This window comes from Anolis carolinensis, chromosome 2, assembly GCF_035594765.1.
Source record: "Anolis carolinensis isolate JA03-04 chromosome 2, rAnoCar3.1.pri, whole genome shotgun sequence".
NCBI classification, from domain to species: domain Eukaryota; kingdom Metazoa; phylum Chordata; class Lepidosauria; order Squamata; family Dactyloidae; genus Anolis; species Anolis carolinensis.
In genome coordinates, this window is record NC_085842.1 from 32,020,556 (window position 1) to 32,035,026 (window position 14,471).

At 43.8% G+C, this 14,471-nt stretch overlaps 1 protein-coding gene across 4 annotated transcripts; it reads left to right on the forward strand.

Annotated features, from left to right (window-relative positions):
• The first annotated feature begins 20 nt into the window (after positions 1-20).
• LOC103278021 (zinc finger protein 436) lies at positions 21-13,079 on the forward strand. 4 transcript variants are annotated; one of them, XM_016991777.2, is made up of 4 exons: positions 21-286; positions 4,805-4,919; positions 6,140-6,244; positions 8,124-13,079. In XM_016991777.2, the coding sequence occupies exons 2-4, from the start codon at positions 4,829-4,831 to the stop codon at positions 9,644-9,646; spliced, it is 1,719 nt and encodes a 572-aa protein (XP_016847266.2). In that variant the 5' UTR covers positions 21-286; positions 4,805-4,828; the 3' UTR covers positions 9,647-13,079. The 4 variants fall into 4 exon arrangements, with proteins under 4 accessions (XP_016847266.2, XP_016847264.2, XP_016847265.2 ...); XM_016991775.2 differs by having other exon boundaries at positions 22-286; positions 6,137-6,244; XM_016991776.2 differs by having other exon boundaries at positions 22-286; positions 6,137-6,244; positions 8,127-13,079.
• The last annotated feature ends 1,392 nt before the right edge of the window (positions 13,080-14,471 follow it).

Consider the following 14,471-nt stretch of genomic DNA (forward strand, 5'->3'; position numbering starts at 1 on the left):
AGCCGGAGGGAGAGGGAAGAGGGCGGGGTGGCTGGCGAGGGTGCCCCAGGTGGGTCTGCCCCCCTTCCTGGCCTGCCTCGCTCCCTTTCTCCTCCCCATCCCAGCCCCAAAGGTGCCCCCCATCGGCCTTTGCATTCACCGGGAGGGGAAGAGACCCTGAGCCAGACACAAGAGACTTTCTCATTGTTCCCTTTCTTGGGGTCGGGATCCTGGAGCGCCTTCTGCTTCTGCTTCTTCCCACAGATCTGGCTCCCTTGTTGGTGTTGTGCAGCCCAGGAGGAACCAGGTAAACTGCATGGGGCTGAATGGGCCGGAGAGTGGAGGAGGCACACAACCTTTCCATCTCCCCAGCATGATATTTCCAGGGAAATGGGGGGACTGGGTTGGGGAAGTGATGGGAAGGGAGGTGGGTGAATTCTGAAAGGTTGCTCTTTGGAAAAAATCCTTGTTGGAGGGGCTTACTTTGAACAATGGGCCAGCCAGTCCCCAAAGGGGAATTGAGGTTGTACAGTAGAGTCTCACTCATCCAAGCTAAACGGGCCCAGAAGAATCTTGGATAAGCGAATATCTTGGATAATAAGGAGAGATTAAGGAAAAGCCTATTAAACATCAAATTAGGTTATGATTTTACAAATTAAGCACCAAAACATCATGTTATACAACAAACTTGACAGAAAAAGTAGTTCAATACGCAGTAATGTTATGTTGTAATTACTGTATTTACAAATTTAGCACCAAAATATCATGATATATTGAAAACATTGACTGCAAAAATGGCTTGGATAATCCAGAAACTTGGATAAGCGAGGCTTGGATAAGTGAGACTCTATTGTATTTCAAAAGTTTCCCATACATAGACCTTGCAAGGTTTCCGAAAGCCCATGTTTAGAAAACCTGCCAGGAAAACCACACACACCACAATTTGCCCTCAAGGGCAATCCTTCCGAAGCTCCTTTGTCCAGTTTTCAGCCTTGTTCCTGCCTTGGTTTGGACTTGGAAGGTCTGCTGAAAAGAGAGGTTTGGGTCAAATTCCTAAGGATTCCGATTCAGTCTGAGGTCTTATTGATCCTCAAGGCTCAGCTTTTAACATTTCTTTGTAAAGAAGAAGGACAATGGTATTGTATATGTCAGAGCTTTCCCAACATTTCACATCAGTGACACACTTTTTAGACATGCATTGATTAGCAACACAGTAATTCAGGTTTACTAACAAAGGTGAAAACGATCCCTTGTAAAACAAACATACACATACAAAAATTGTAATAATACTTAGTTTACTTACTTACTACTTAGGTGATCCCTCGTTGTCCGAGTATGATGGCCTTTCAAGTGTAGTGTTTTGGTGGTGGATACATAGGTGACAGTAGAGCCCTATTTCTGACCCACATGTTCTTCCATAGCAAGGACATCGGTTTCCAGGAAGAAGGCAGTCCCGATCAGGGTTGGCTTGATACTCCTTCCTCATGGCACGTTTCTCCCTTTCACCCTTCATTCGTGCCTCTTCAAATTCCACAGCACTACTGGTCACAGCTGACCTCCAGTTAGAGTACTCAAGGGCCAGGGCTCCCCAGTTCTCAGTGTCTATGCCAGAGCTTTAAAGGGAAGTTTTAAGCCCATCTTTAAATCTCTTTTCCTGTCCACCAACATTCTGTTCTCCGTTCTTGAGTTGGGAGTAGAGTAACTGCTTTGGGAGATGGTGATTGGGCATTCAGACAACGTGGCCAGTTCAGTGGAGTTGATGGCATAGAAGCTTCACTTCAGTGCTGGTGATCTTTGCTTCTTCCAGCACGCTGACATTTGTCCGCCTGTCTTCCCAAGAGATTTGCAGGATTTTTCAGAGGCAACGCTGATGGAATCATTCCAGGAGTTGAGTGTGACGTCTGTAGATGGTCCATGTTTCACAGGCGTAGAGCAGGGTTGGGAGGACAATAGCTTTATAAACAAACACCTTGGTCTCCCTACAGATGTCCCGATCCTCAAACACTCTCTGTTTCATTCGGAGAAATGCTGCCCTCACAGAGCTCAGGCGGTGTTGGATTTCAGTGTCAGTGTTGACTTTTGTGGAGAGGTTGCTGTCAAGATAGTAGAAATGGTCAACGTTTTCTAATGTTACACCATTAAGCTGTATTTCTGGTATTGCAGAGGGATTGGCTGGTGCCTGCTGGAAGAGCACTTTGGTTTTCTCGATGTTCAATGAGAGGCCGAGCTTCTCATATGCTTCTGCAAAGGTGTTTAGAGTGGCTTGTAGGCCTTCTTCTGAATGTGCACAGACGACGTTGTCATCAGTATATTGGGGTTCTATAACATGTTGTTGCGACCTTGGTTTTGGCTTTCAGTCTGCTGAGGTTAAATAGCATGCCATCTGTCCGATAGATGATTTCCACTCCAATGGGAAGCTTCCCATCAACAAGATGAAGTATCATAGCAATGGAGATGGAAAATAAGGTAGGGACAATAACACATCCCTGTTTGACACCTGATTCCACCTTAAATGGATCACTTTGAGAGTTATTGCTGTCCAAGATTGTTGCCATCATGTCACCGTATAGGAGTTGCAGAATGTTCACAAATTTGTCAGGGCACCTGATGTTTTGGAGGATGGTCCAGAGAGCACTGCAATTCACTGTGTTGAATGCGTTTGCGAGGTCAATGAATGCCATGTACAGATGTTGGTTTTGTTCCCTGCATTTTTCTTGGAGCTGTCATGCAGTGAAGATCATGTCCACTGTTCCTCTGGAGGGGCAGAAGCCATTCTGGGGATACAATAATCTCATGAAAATCTTTTATTTATATATTCAAAATATACGATTTATTGTTTATTTCACATAGACTCATTACATTTGCATGAGACGTCAACATACTACAGCCAACACACTAACATGTCACAACTCAAAATTTGGACAGCTCTACTATATGTGTTAGATGGGAACTGACCCATGTTTAAAAGGATTTGTCTTTGCTAGAAATCGCCATATCTCTATCCCTTGGCCCCACTTTCTGCCCATCTGTGAAATGGGAATAAGAGTAGCCCACCTCCCAATTCTTTTGTCTTGTTATTTGCTTTCATATTGACTTGGACTTATGCCGACCCAATGAATGAAAGATATCCAGATTCCCTGGTCATCCACTCTCCTGCTCAGGTTGGGAAACTCAGGGCCTTGACATCCTTCATTGACTCAATCAACCTTTGCACAGGCTCTTACTCCCACTTTACATTATCCACATCATCTCATGATTTGTTCGAAGCACAATAACGTCAATTTAGCCATCTTGGCGTCTAGGGAGAGTTCAGGTTTGATGAACTGATGAATTAAGTTTGACTAATTCATTCACCTTTTTAGCCACCTGTGTTATCTGTAGCACTCTCATCCAGCACCACACTTCAAATAAGTTCATTTTCTTTCTGTCAGCTTTCACAACCATGCATAGAAATAGGAAGTCACAATTCATACTGAGTTGGAAGGGAAATCCATGAGTATACAGATAGTTTTGTTGTTCTGTGCCTCCAAATTATTTCCCAAGGTGAACCCATGACAAGGTTTTTGAGGCTAAAAGTATGTGACTTGTTCAAGGTCACTCAGTAGGAGTGGATTTGAACCAAAGGGAAAGTGTGTGTTTCTATAGGTGAAGGACAGTTTTTGTATTGAGCTTCCCTGTTGTCCAACAGTTCAGGCTTTTTGCAGGATTGTCATGAAAGACACAATGCAAGCGTGTCTTTTATGACAATGCCATTTTGATCTGGTATTCAATTCCTGTGTGTTCCCTTCAGTTTGTTGCTCATGACATTAAAAGAAAGTGGTTGAGCTTCTACTTGTAGGAAGGTTTAAGGACTGGTTCACACAGGCAATGTGTATTCCTTATTATCAGTTATCATTCACATACAACAAGGGTCCTCAAACTTTTAAGCCGAAGGACGCTTCACAGTCCCTCAGACTGTTGCGGGACTGGACTATAGATTGAAAAAAAAAAAACCATGAATGAATTCCCACGCAAACTACACATCTTATTTGTAGTGCAAAAAACAAAAACAAAACAAAAATCAACAACCACAAAATCAATACAATATTTAAAATGAAAAACAATTTTAACCAACATAAACTTAGCAGTATTTCAATGGGAAGTGTGGGCTTTTGTTTTTAGCTGATGAGTTAGTCAAGTTAATTGGGATTGTTGTGTGCCTTCAAGTCGTTTCAGACTTAAGGAGACACAAAGACTAAAGTTTAGGGTGGGAGGCAGGCACAGTAAATGACATAGGAGGGCTGGATCTGGCCAACGGGCCCTAGTTTGGGGACCCCTGATATACACCATTCACTAAATATGGGCTTCTATGTGTTATTTGGCTTCAAAAATCCTGTCATCTAGTCCACCACAATAGAATAGGGGCATTTAAAGTATTTGGTTTCTCTTCCATAGTTACAGTTAGGATGGCTAGGATACTCAGTGTATGTTCTGGTAAATTGAGACATATAATTTCCCATTAGTGATTATGAGCGGGGTAATGAGGATTTATAGTTTAGGTTCAAGGGCCTGATATGATGTTTTGACTCCAGAGATGCATATCTTTCACAGATAATTATGTAACATTTTACCCAGACGTACCTCAAGGCCAATCTCTTGGCCAGTTGCCCAATACAACATAGTAACATACAAACTGAAATACAAATTCGTTTGGTAAGACATCTTAACTTAGATTGATTCTTTCCTGCCAGCATGTTTCTGTTAGACTGTTCTCTATATGAGTAGGGTGATGCAAAGAGAGTAGGAATGTAAGGGTTTGTGATGCCAGTAAACTCTCTTCTTTCAGGAACCAGGGACCTAAGAGTAGATCATGGAGGATGAATGGCTGATTGTGGATGCTGATCAGAAACCTGTTTACAAGGAAGCTCACCAGGAAAACTGTGAAAGTCTAGTGGCACTGAGTAAGTAGTCCAAGCTCACTCCACCCCATAACAACCTCCCAGATTAAAAAAGAGGTTGCATTGTTTATCCAGGAATTATATTTACTCTGTTGGGACACGAGTTGTCAACTTCTCATTGTTGGTTGACCTTCTCAGGTCCCCTGGAACCCAATGGTGGATACATCTTATCATCACATTAATTGATATCAAAACCGTATTAGCATAATTGCTCCTGTCTCTCTTATTCTGTCTCCATGAACAATGCATATAGTGGTGGTTTGTATGTGAACAGAATCAACTGGGAATAAGGAAAAGTGAAGTTATAGAGTACAGTTTGATTGTTTTCTTTCCTATTTATTTAAACATTGCCTTTCACCCCTTCGGGGTTCCAGAGTAATGCATGAAATCGTAGAATCATAGAGTTGGAAGCGAACACAACGATCATCCAGTTCAAGTGTGCTGTAGTGGTTCAAGTGCTGGACAAATACTACTAGTACTATTACTAGCACTAAGTTTTACTTCTTAACTGCCTCTCCTCAAGGCTCGAGGTTAATGATGGGGAGGGCTGTTAAAGGTGGGTTTTCAGGCATTGTACTCGGAGAGGGTGCAGCTATTTGCCAGAGGTAAATCTCCCAATGCAGGACCTTGGCCATATCTTCTGAGGAGCAGTATCAATTTTCCATCAGTTTTGTAGATTCTAGTATGTTATCATCATCAGAAGGTATATTTAAGAAGCAGGCTGCGAAGTCATAGTTTGGAAAAGTTACTTTTTTGGATTACTACTTTCACAATCCCCTAGCCACCATGGTCATTGTCCAGGTTGGTTAGGGGAAGATTCTCAGAGATGTGATCTAAAATACAGTAGAGTCTCACTTATCCAAGGTTCTGGATTATCCAAGGCATTTTTGTAGTCAATGTTTTCAATATATCATGATATTTTGGTGCTAAATCCATAAATACAGTAATTACAACATAAACATTACTGCGTATTGAACTACCTTTTCTGTCAAATTTGTTGTATAACATGTTTTGGTGCTTAATTTGTAAAATCATAACCTAATATGATGTTTTAGGCTTTTCCTTAATCCCTCCTTATTATCCAAGATATTTGCTTATCCAAGGTTCTGCCGGCCTGTTTAGCTTGGATAAATGAGACTCTACTGTATAACTTTCCAAATACTGGCTAAAAAGGGACCAGGAAAAGGTGAAGTCTTATAATGTTGTTTTTCTTCTTCAAGCAGGGCCTCCAAATTCCCAACCCAGTGAAATTTTCTTGATAGAAGATGAAGAGGAGCCTTGTATACCGGAACCAGGGAATAAGGAAAACAAAAGAAGAGGCAATTTATGTAAGGACAACCCATGGACCGTGAATTACTGTCTTTTCCTTCAATACAATCCCCAAGTTCTTCTTCTTTGTCCTTAGTCTTGCCCAAAGGAGGAGAGGTCCTCATCCCTAGGGTGTTTTCTGCAGAGTTCATAAATAACAGTGGTTTTTCTAAAGCGGCTCCCATCTAATTTGGGGACATTTTGAGAATTTGTAGTTCAAAAATTTTCCAAGCTCAGATCTGGATCCCATTTTACCTCCCTCCTATATTTATGCAATCCAAATTGAGTCAAGTCTAATAGTAGCAGCATTTCTGTTTGCCATTATAACTACAGCAGTCCCTCAAAAAGGCTACTTTGACAGTCAGGGACCCCACTAAATGGACAAGTTCTGCTGCAGAGAAAAATGCAGAACCAGAATTTTTTTTTGCCTTATTCCCTGAAACCCCTCCCACTTAGCAGATTTATTTATTTATTTATTTACAGTATTTATGTTACGTCCTTCTCACCCTGAAGGGAACTCAGGGTGGATCACAATGTACATATACATGACAAACATTCAATGCCATTAGACATACGACATAGAGACAGAGACAAAGACACAGAGGCAATTTAACATTTTCCAGCTCCCGGCTTCATGAGGGTATGCTCGATTCCGGCCACAGGGGGGAGCTGCTGCTTCATCATCCACTGTGACACCGAGTCCTTGATGGAATACTTCCTCATTCTTCTGCATGCTGCTGGACAATTTTTACAGTGTCCTAAATTAGTTAAATGAGCCTCCCTGCATAAGCGGTACCTAAATTTCTTACTTTATAGATGCAACTACCTTTTGGGTTGCTTAGGTCAACAATGAGCTAGGCTATTTTTTTAATTGATCAGGCACTCAATCCGATCCGGGCTGGTTCGAACTCACGACCTCTTGGTCAGTAGTGATTTATTGTAGCTGGCTATTAACCAGCTGCAGCACAGCCCGACTCCCTTGCTCTGTGTACCATGCAGTGTATATGTATGTGAGGTTCTGGAAGTTCTGACATAAGGAGGAGAGCGGCTGACATTCCACTCCTGATAACCCTGTTGTACACCCACAAATCTAGTATTCTTTGCAAATATACCTGTGAGTGTGCTTGAATGCGTTTGTGCCTGGATGCTGAGTGGGGTCTTGCTTTGAGTGTTGAATCAGGGTTCTGGGAGACCAATCAGTCTCTACTCAGCCTTGGAAACTGGTAAGTCACACACTCTCAGCTTCACCCGGGGAGAGCGCGGATGAGCTCCCTCTATCAGCTCCAGCTCCATGCAGGGACATGAGAGAAGCCTTCCACAAGGATGGTAAAACATCAAAACATCCGGGCGTCCCCTGGGCAACATCCTTGTAGACGGCCAATTCTCTCACTCCAGAATGATATTTAAAGTAGAGGACTCTCTGTTCTCATTTTCAGGTTAGAAGACTCTTCCCGCATTGGTGGTAACAACCCAACTGAAGCTTATGCAATTTTCTTATTTTTGACTTGCAATTGAAATTCTTAATTCACACTTAGCTGTGACTGAAGTCAATGGGACTTCCATTGAGATGTAAGACTGTGAAGTCAATTATTATTCTGCACCAGATTTGTGAAACGTTTGTGAATCTCTCACTCACCCTGAACTCCGGTTGCTCCTGACACGAAAAAAAAAGCTTCAGAAAGAGGTAATGGCAAGCCTCTCTGAACAGATCTCACCAAGAGACATTTGATATTATTACCTTAGGCACACGACACAAGGCACAGAAAACGTAAGGCACACAACATCAACAATACAATGACCCTGTGGGGAAGTGTCAAAGAGTAGGTGGCCTACCACCCATGAGTTATTCATTTGATTAAAAGGTTCATAAGAGTTTATCATTCTTTGTGTCTCTTTCAGCAGGTGAGGGATTGGGCAGTGAGGAGGAGGAGGAGAGTGAGGAGGAAGATGTTCAGCAACAAGACCATCCCAAGGTGGTAGAGCTGGATGCCAGCATGGTCCCAGGGAACTGTAAGAGCCTGCGCTGGAGGGTAGTGCAGCAGGTCGGTGGTGGCAAGGTCCTGACAGGAGACGGTCCACCGATCATGGTTCTGCAGAAGGGCTATGAGTGTGAGGATTGTGGGAAGGTGTTCAGCTGCAGCTCGCACTACAGCAAGCATCGCCGCACACACACTGGGGAGCGGCCCTTCCGCTGTGGAGAGTGTGGCAAGAGCTTTAATGTCAGCTCCAACCTTTACAGGCACCAGCGGGCACATGCCAATGCCGGTGCCACGCCTGTAACTCCCGCTCCGTCACTCTTGCCCAGTCGCGGATTGCCCTACCAGTGTGCCGAATGTGGCCAGTGTTTCCGTCGCAACACAGAGCTGGTGACCCACCAGCGGCTTCACACCGGACGCCTGCCTTTCCAGTGTGCCGACTGTGGCAAGAGCTTCTCGTGGAGTTCGCACTTTGCCCGACACTTGAGGATCCATACTGGCGAGAAGCCCTACCCATGCAATGAGTGCGGCAAGAGCTTTAGCCGCAGCTCCCACCTTTACCGACACCAGCGCACACACGGGACCAGCGCTGCAGCCAATGTCACCCGTGCCTACATCTGCACCTACTGTGGGCGCAGCTTCAGCACCACTTTGCATTTTGACCAGCATCAGCGCACCCACCGGGGCCGCAAACCGTACAAGTGCACCCTCTGTGGGAAAGCTTTTGCTGACGGTTTGGCTTTGGTGAAACACCAGCGTTTGCATTTGATTGGAGGTGACCAGAGTCACCAATGTTCTGAGTGCGGGCAAAGCTTTGGGGGTCAGTCCCAACTGGCCCGCCACCGGCGTCTCCATGGCACGGCCGACAAGCCGTACGGCTGCGGGGAGTGTGGGCAGAGCTTCAGCTCTCGGGGCCAGCTGGCTCAACACCGCCGGCTCCACATGTCTGCCGACAAGCCCTACCACTGTGGGGAGTGTGGGCTCAGCTTCACTTGGAGCTCCCATTGGGAGCGACATCGGCGCATCCACACGGGTGAAAGGCCCTATTCCTGTGGGGACTGTGGGAAGTGCTTTGGGCGCACCTCCCACCTTTACCGGCACCAACGCACCCACGCGGGTGGCCAACCACACGTCTGCCCAGACTGTGGCAAGAGCTTCAACAGCACCTTGCACTTCCAGCGTCATCAGCACACCCACCATCTTGACCCAGACAATGACTCACCCTCTGCCCGCGCTTGTCGGGACTGTGGCATGCCCTTTGCCGATGCCTCGGCTCTGCTCAAACACCAGTGTGTTCACGAGGGTGAGAGGCTGTATCCCTGTCCACAGTGTGGATGCCACTTCCGTGGCACATCACAACTTTACCAGCATCTCCGTACCCACCGGCCAGGGGACACTATCCTAATACCAGCTTCCCCGCAATGTAAGGAAATTGAACCATGCTAAAGAGAGAGGAAGCAATTGGGGGTGGCGGTAGGGGCGGGAGTTTACACCCTGTCTTTGGTTGGCAAGTAGTCATGGTCCTGACAAAAATTCCCCAGGTGTATCCTGGCCTAATCCAAAGTCCACAGTGGGCTATTCTTTTTAAAAATCGCCCAATATTTGATTTCAGTCACTAAGGTGCAATTTTTGGTTTCTCGGCAGGGAGTTGGACTGGATGGCCCATGAGGTCTCTTCCAACTCTATGATTCTATGGTATACATACAGAGTAGTATAATGACAAGTGAAATCTCAAGTTTTGTCTTAACTTTTTCATTAGGCACCTTTGGATGGAAACAACATTCTGTCAAACACAACAGTTTTCTCACAACTGCATCTTCCTGGCCTTGCACATCTTTTTCCCTGCTTGGTTGATCTCCTCTTTTGGGATCCAGGTTGGCTGTGGAGTATTTCAAGGGGCCTTGTCTCCATGGCTGCCTTGCCTAGGTAAGATAAAGGTAAAGGTAAACCCTAATCCTTTACCTTTACCTTTTGTCTCCATGGCTGCCTTGCCTAGGAGTTCTTGTAAATGATGCCTCTTCTACACAGCTGAATAAAATTCCACATTATCTGCTTTAAACTGGGATATACGGCAGTGTAGACTCAGATAACCCACTTCAAAGCAGATATTGTTGGATTTTCTTCTGTGATCTTCTCAATTATATGGCTGTGTGGAAGAGCCCAGAGCAGAGGGCTGCAGAACAGGGTTATATGTGTGTCTGAGGAAACTCCTAGGTAGCTGAGAAAAAGAAGGAAAATAGGCTTTGAAGATCCAGATTTTGTGCTTTAAAAAGTTACTTCAAGAAGCTTAATTTCCATAACTAATTCTTATAGTGATGTATGATTATTCTTTGGATTATTCAACATACTTATGGCAAAGATTACAATTAGCTGGAACCTGCCTAGTTGAAGGAGTTTAGTGAATCACTCGCTGCTTTGAAATGGACTTTGGATTTGGCCATGGGGGAGGTAATAGATTTAAGTGGGTAGAGTAGATAGTGGAGTAGGGCAGAATGGCTTAGTAGGAAGGGGCCAGATGTTATGTGGAGCTGGACGGTTCCTGCAGCTCAAGGCTTGGGATCTCTTCTCACATCCCCTGTGTACAACCGCACTGGAACAACGGAAGCAATTTCATTCCTTATCTTCTTGTAAAGGGGAATCCCACTCACTAAAAGCACTTAACTATTATACTATGTCTCAACGCTTAGCATCTGGCAAATGTAATGCTCAAGAGATGGGGCAAAATAACTGGAAGAAGGCAGGAAAAGTCTGCAAAACCATTCTGGTCATTTTATGTTTTAAAAATCTTGCTTTCATAAGAGAGTCTTAAACGGGTGAAACTGCCCAAACAGAGGTGTAATGAAAAATATGGAAGTGTGTGTTTTCATCTTTGAAGCCACATCCCCAAAGTACTACACCAAGAATACCGGCATGTTAATGTGCTCTCCCCATACCAATCCCACTGTTGTGATGACTGGTGTTAAACCTACAGGGAACAAGGAGATCGGAACCGGCTGGCAAATGATTGTGTCTTCGGCTCCATCTACACTAGTGGTTCCCAATCTTTGGGCTTCTAGGTGTTTTGGACTCCAACTCCCAGAAATCCCAGCCAGCTTACCAGCTGGGTTGTTGTATGTTTTCCGGGCTGTACGGCCATGTTCTAGAAGTATTCTCTCCTGACGTTTCGCCCACATCTATGGCAGGCATCCTCAGGGGTTTTGAGGTATGGAGAAACTAAGCAAGGAAGGCATATATATCTGTGCAAAGTCCAGGGTGAGAGAAGAACTCTAGTCAGTTGGAGGCCAGTGTGAATGTTGTAGTTAAACACCTTAATTAGCATTGAATAGCTTCATCTCCTGGCTTCTTCCTGCCTGGGGGCATCCTTTGTTCAGAGTCGTTAGCTGCCCCTGGTTCCCATGTCTGGAACTTCCTTACCAGCTGTTAGGAAGTGTGGAGCTGAAGTCCAAAACACCTGGAGGCCCAAAGGTTGGGAACCACTGATCTACACTGACCATTTAATTCAGTTCGAAGCTAGCTTCAATTGTGACATCCAGACAACAAATGCCCATAATACCTTCCAAAAGAAAGCTCTTAATGTGCATCAGTGCTCTGTGCTTTGTGTAATCACCCTCCGGGCTTCAAACTGGTTCCAAGATTTCTTATGAAATCATCTACACAGTGAAACCAAATACTGTTTTGAAACTGCATTAAGGGATCAGTGAAAATAAGGCCTTCCTTAAGGTTTAGAAAGCCTCGGTGCTCTGATTGTTTGAGACCTGGCTTCACTGAACCCTTGCACACATTTCACATCGTTCTTATTTAGAGAATAGGTGCACCACCCCTGTTTTCTTTCCGTATAGCACTTCATGCTTCTCTTCCCACCTTTTTTGTGGTATGGTTAGTACTATAAGTTTGTACCAAACTGCCCACATATGTGAGAAATACGGTTTCGACATTTTCATAGAAACCTAGAGTTGGAAGAGACCCCAAGGGCCATCCAGTCTAACCCCATTCTGCCAGGCAGGGGCAGAATCAAAGCACTCCCAACAGATGGCCATTCAGCCTCTGTTTAAAAACCTCCAGAGAAGGAGACTCCCCTCTCCCAGGCAACATATTCCACTGCTGAAAAGCTCTTACCGTCAGGAGGATCTTCCCAGTGTTTCCCAAAGGAGGCAGGCGAATTGACCCAGGGAACTCAAACACTTCAGTGGAGTCCTGGGAGTTATAGTTTTACAAGGTCTTTAGCCTTCTCCTCCAAAGAGTGCTGTGGCTCACCAAACTACAAATCCCTGGCTTCTATAGCATTGAGACATGCCAGTTAAAGTGGTGTGAAATTGCATTAATTATACAGTGCAGATGCACCCTATGTTCCCATCTTCTTCCAGGAGTGCAGCTAGACCAGGCATGGGCAAACATCAGCCCTCCAAGTATTTTGGACTTCAACTCCCACAATTCCTATTAGCTTCAGGCCTTTTCCCCTCAGCAACTTAAGTGAAAAGGACAGGGTCTAAGGCTGTTAGGAACTGTGGGAGTTGAAGTCCAAAACCCCTGGAAGGGCAAAGTTTGCCCATGCCTGAGCTAGACAGATACTGAGCATCTTCAGGATGGAGACAGAACACCTCAAATTATGTTAGATTTTAGAATTGTTTACCTTAAGGTAGCTATATCCTCTCATGTAGGAATAGCACATCAGTTGCAACTACTGTGAAAAAAAATAAACAAAAAGCGGTTGCTTTGTAAAATAAAACCTCTGGTGGATTAACAAGAATTTGGTGGTAGATGGTCCTGAAAAATTACTTGCCTTTCTGATCCAGCCATGCTGAAAGTGAGCAGGAATTTGTATGTGTTTGTGAATTAAATAGACTAGGGGAAATTAAAAAAATAAATACAATAAAATCTTGCTCTGTGTTGAGTGCTTTCCTCCACCCCTCTTTTCAGTTTTTTTCTTCTTCTAGCAATAGGTAATCCTGCGTTTAAAGCTCTCCTTTATAACCTGAATAATCTCATAGATATAAGTGCCTGGGAGTCAGGAGGAAATATCTTGGCATTTTCCCAAGTTTAATATTTCACCCAGCCTATGATATATTGTAAAGCTTTAAAAATGGAGGGGGGGGGGGTTCTTATTTGAGATGAATTTAACGAATGAATTCCAGCTTCTAGACACTAACATTTAATTGCTGGGGTAAGAATAATTTGGCTTAATTAATTATTATTAATTAATAATTTGGCATTTCTCTAGATCAGAGCTTTCCAAACATTACATGTTGGTGACTCACTTTTTAGACATATATCATTGCACAACAGAGTCATACAGTTTTACTAGCAAACCAGAGATTAAACCAGGCCTGGGCAAACTTGGGCCCTCCAGGTGTTTTGGACTTCAACTTTCACAATTCTTAACAGCCGGTAGGCCCAAGTTTGCCCATGCCTGATTCACACTGTAGAATGACACAACATACTTCATGAAAATCTTTCATTTATATTTTTTAAAATATATGATTGATTGCTTATTTCATATAGATTCAGAGATTTCTCGTTACACACTTACACACTGCAGCTGACACACTATTGTGTCATGACACATTGTTTGGAGAGCTCTGATTTAGAGCATTTCTACCTGGCCCTTAGCCAAAAAAGCTTCCATCGTGGCTTATAAATATAGTAGAGTCTTGCTTAACCAACATAAACGGGTCGGCAGAACGTTGGATAAGCGAAAACGTTGAATAATAAGGAGGGATTAAGGAAAACCCTATTAAATGTCAAATTATGTAATGATTTTACAAATTAAGCACCAAAACATCATGTTTTCCAACAAATTGACAGAAAAAGCAGTTCAGTACACAGTAATGTTATGTAGTAATTACTGTATTTATGAATTTAGAACCAAAACATCACAATGTATTGAAAACATTGACTACAAAAACATTGATTACTAAAAGACAGACTACACTGGATAATACAGAACGTTGAATAAGTGAAGGTTGATAAGCAAGACTCTACTGTACTATACACTCACATTTCCTTGCTTTGAGAATTACAGTCTGGGGAAAAATGAAGCACAAGGAGTGAAGAGACCCAAAATCGACAGCAGTTATTCAAACATAAATCCATAAGCACGAAAACAGGAACTTTTTCTAAGGCAGACTCTTCAAGGATCAAAGGCATGAACCAGAACAAGACACTTGAATCATGAACTTGAGAGCTGAGACAAGAAAGCCATCCCTATGGCAATATTGTCTCATCTGAGAGGCATAAAGCCAATACCACTTAATTCAAAGCCTAACCAAATAGC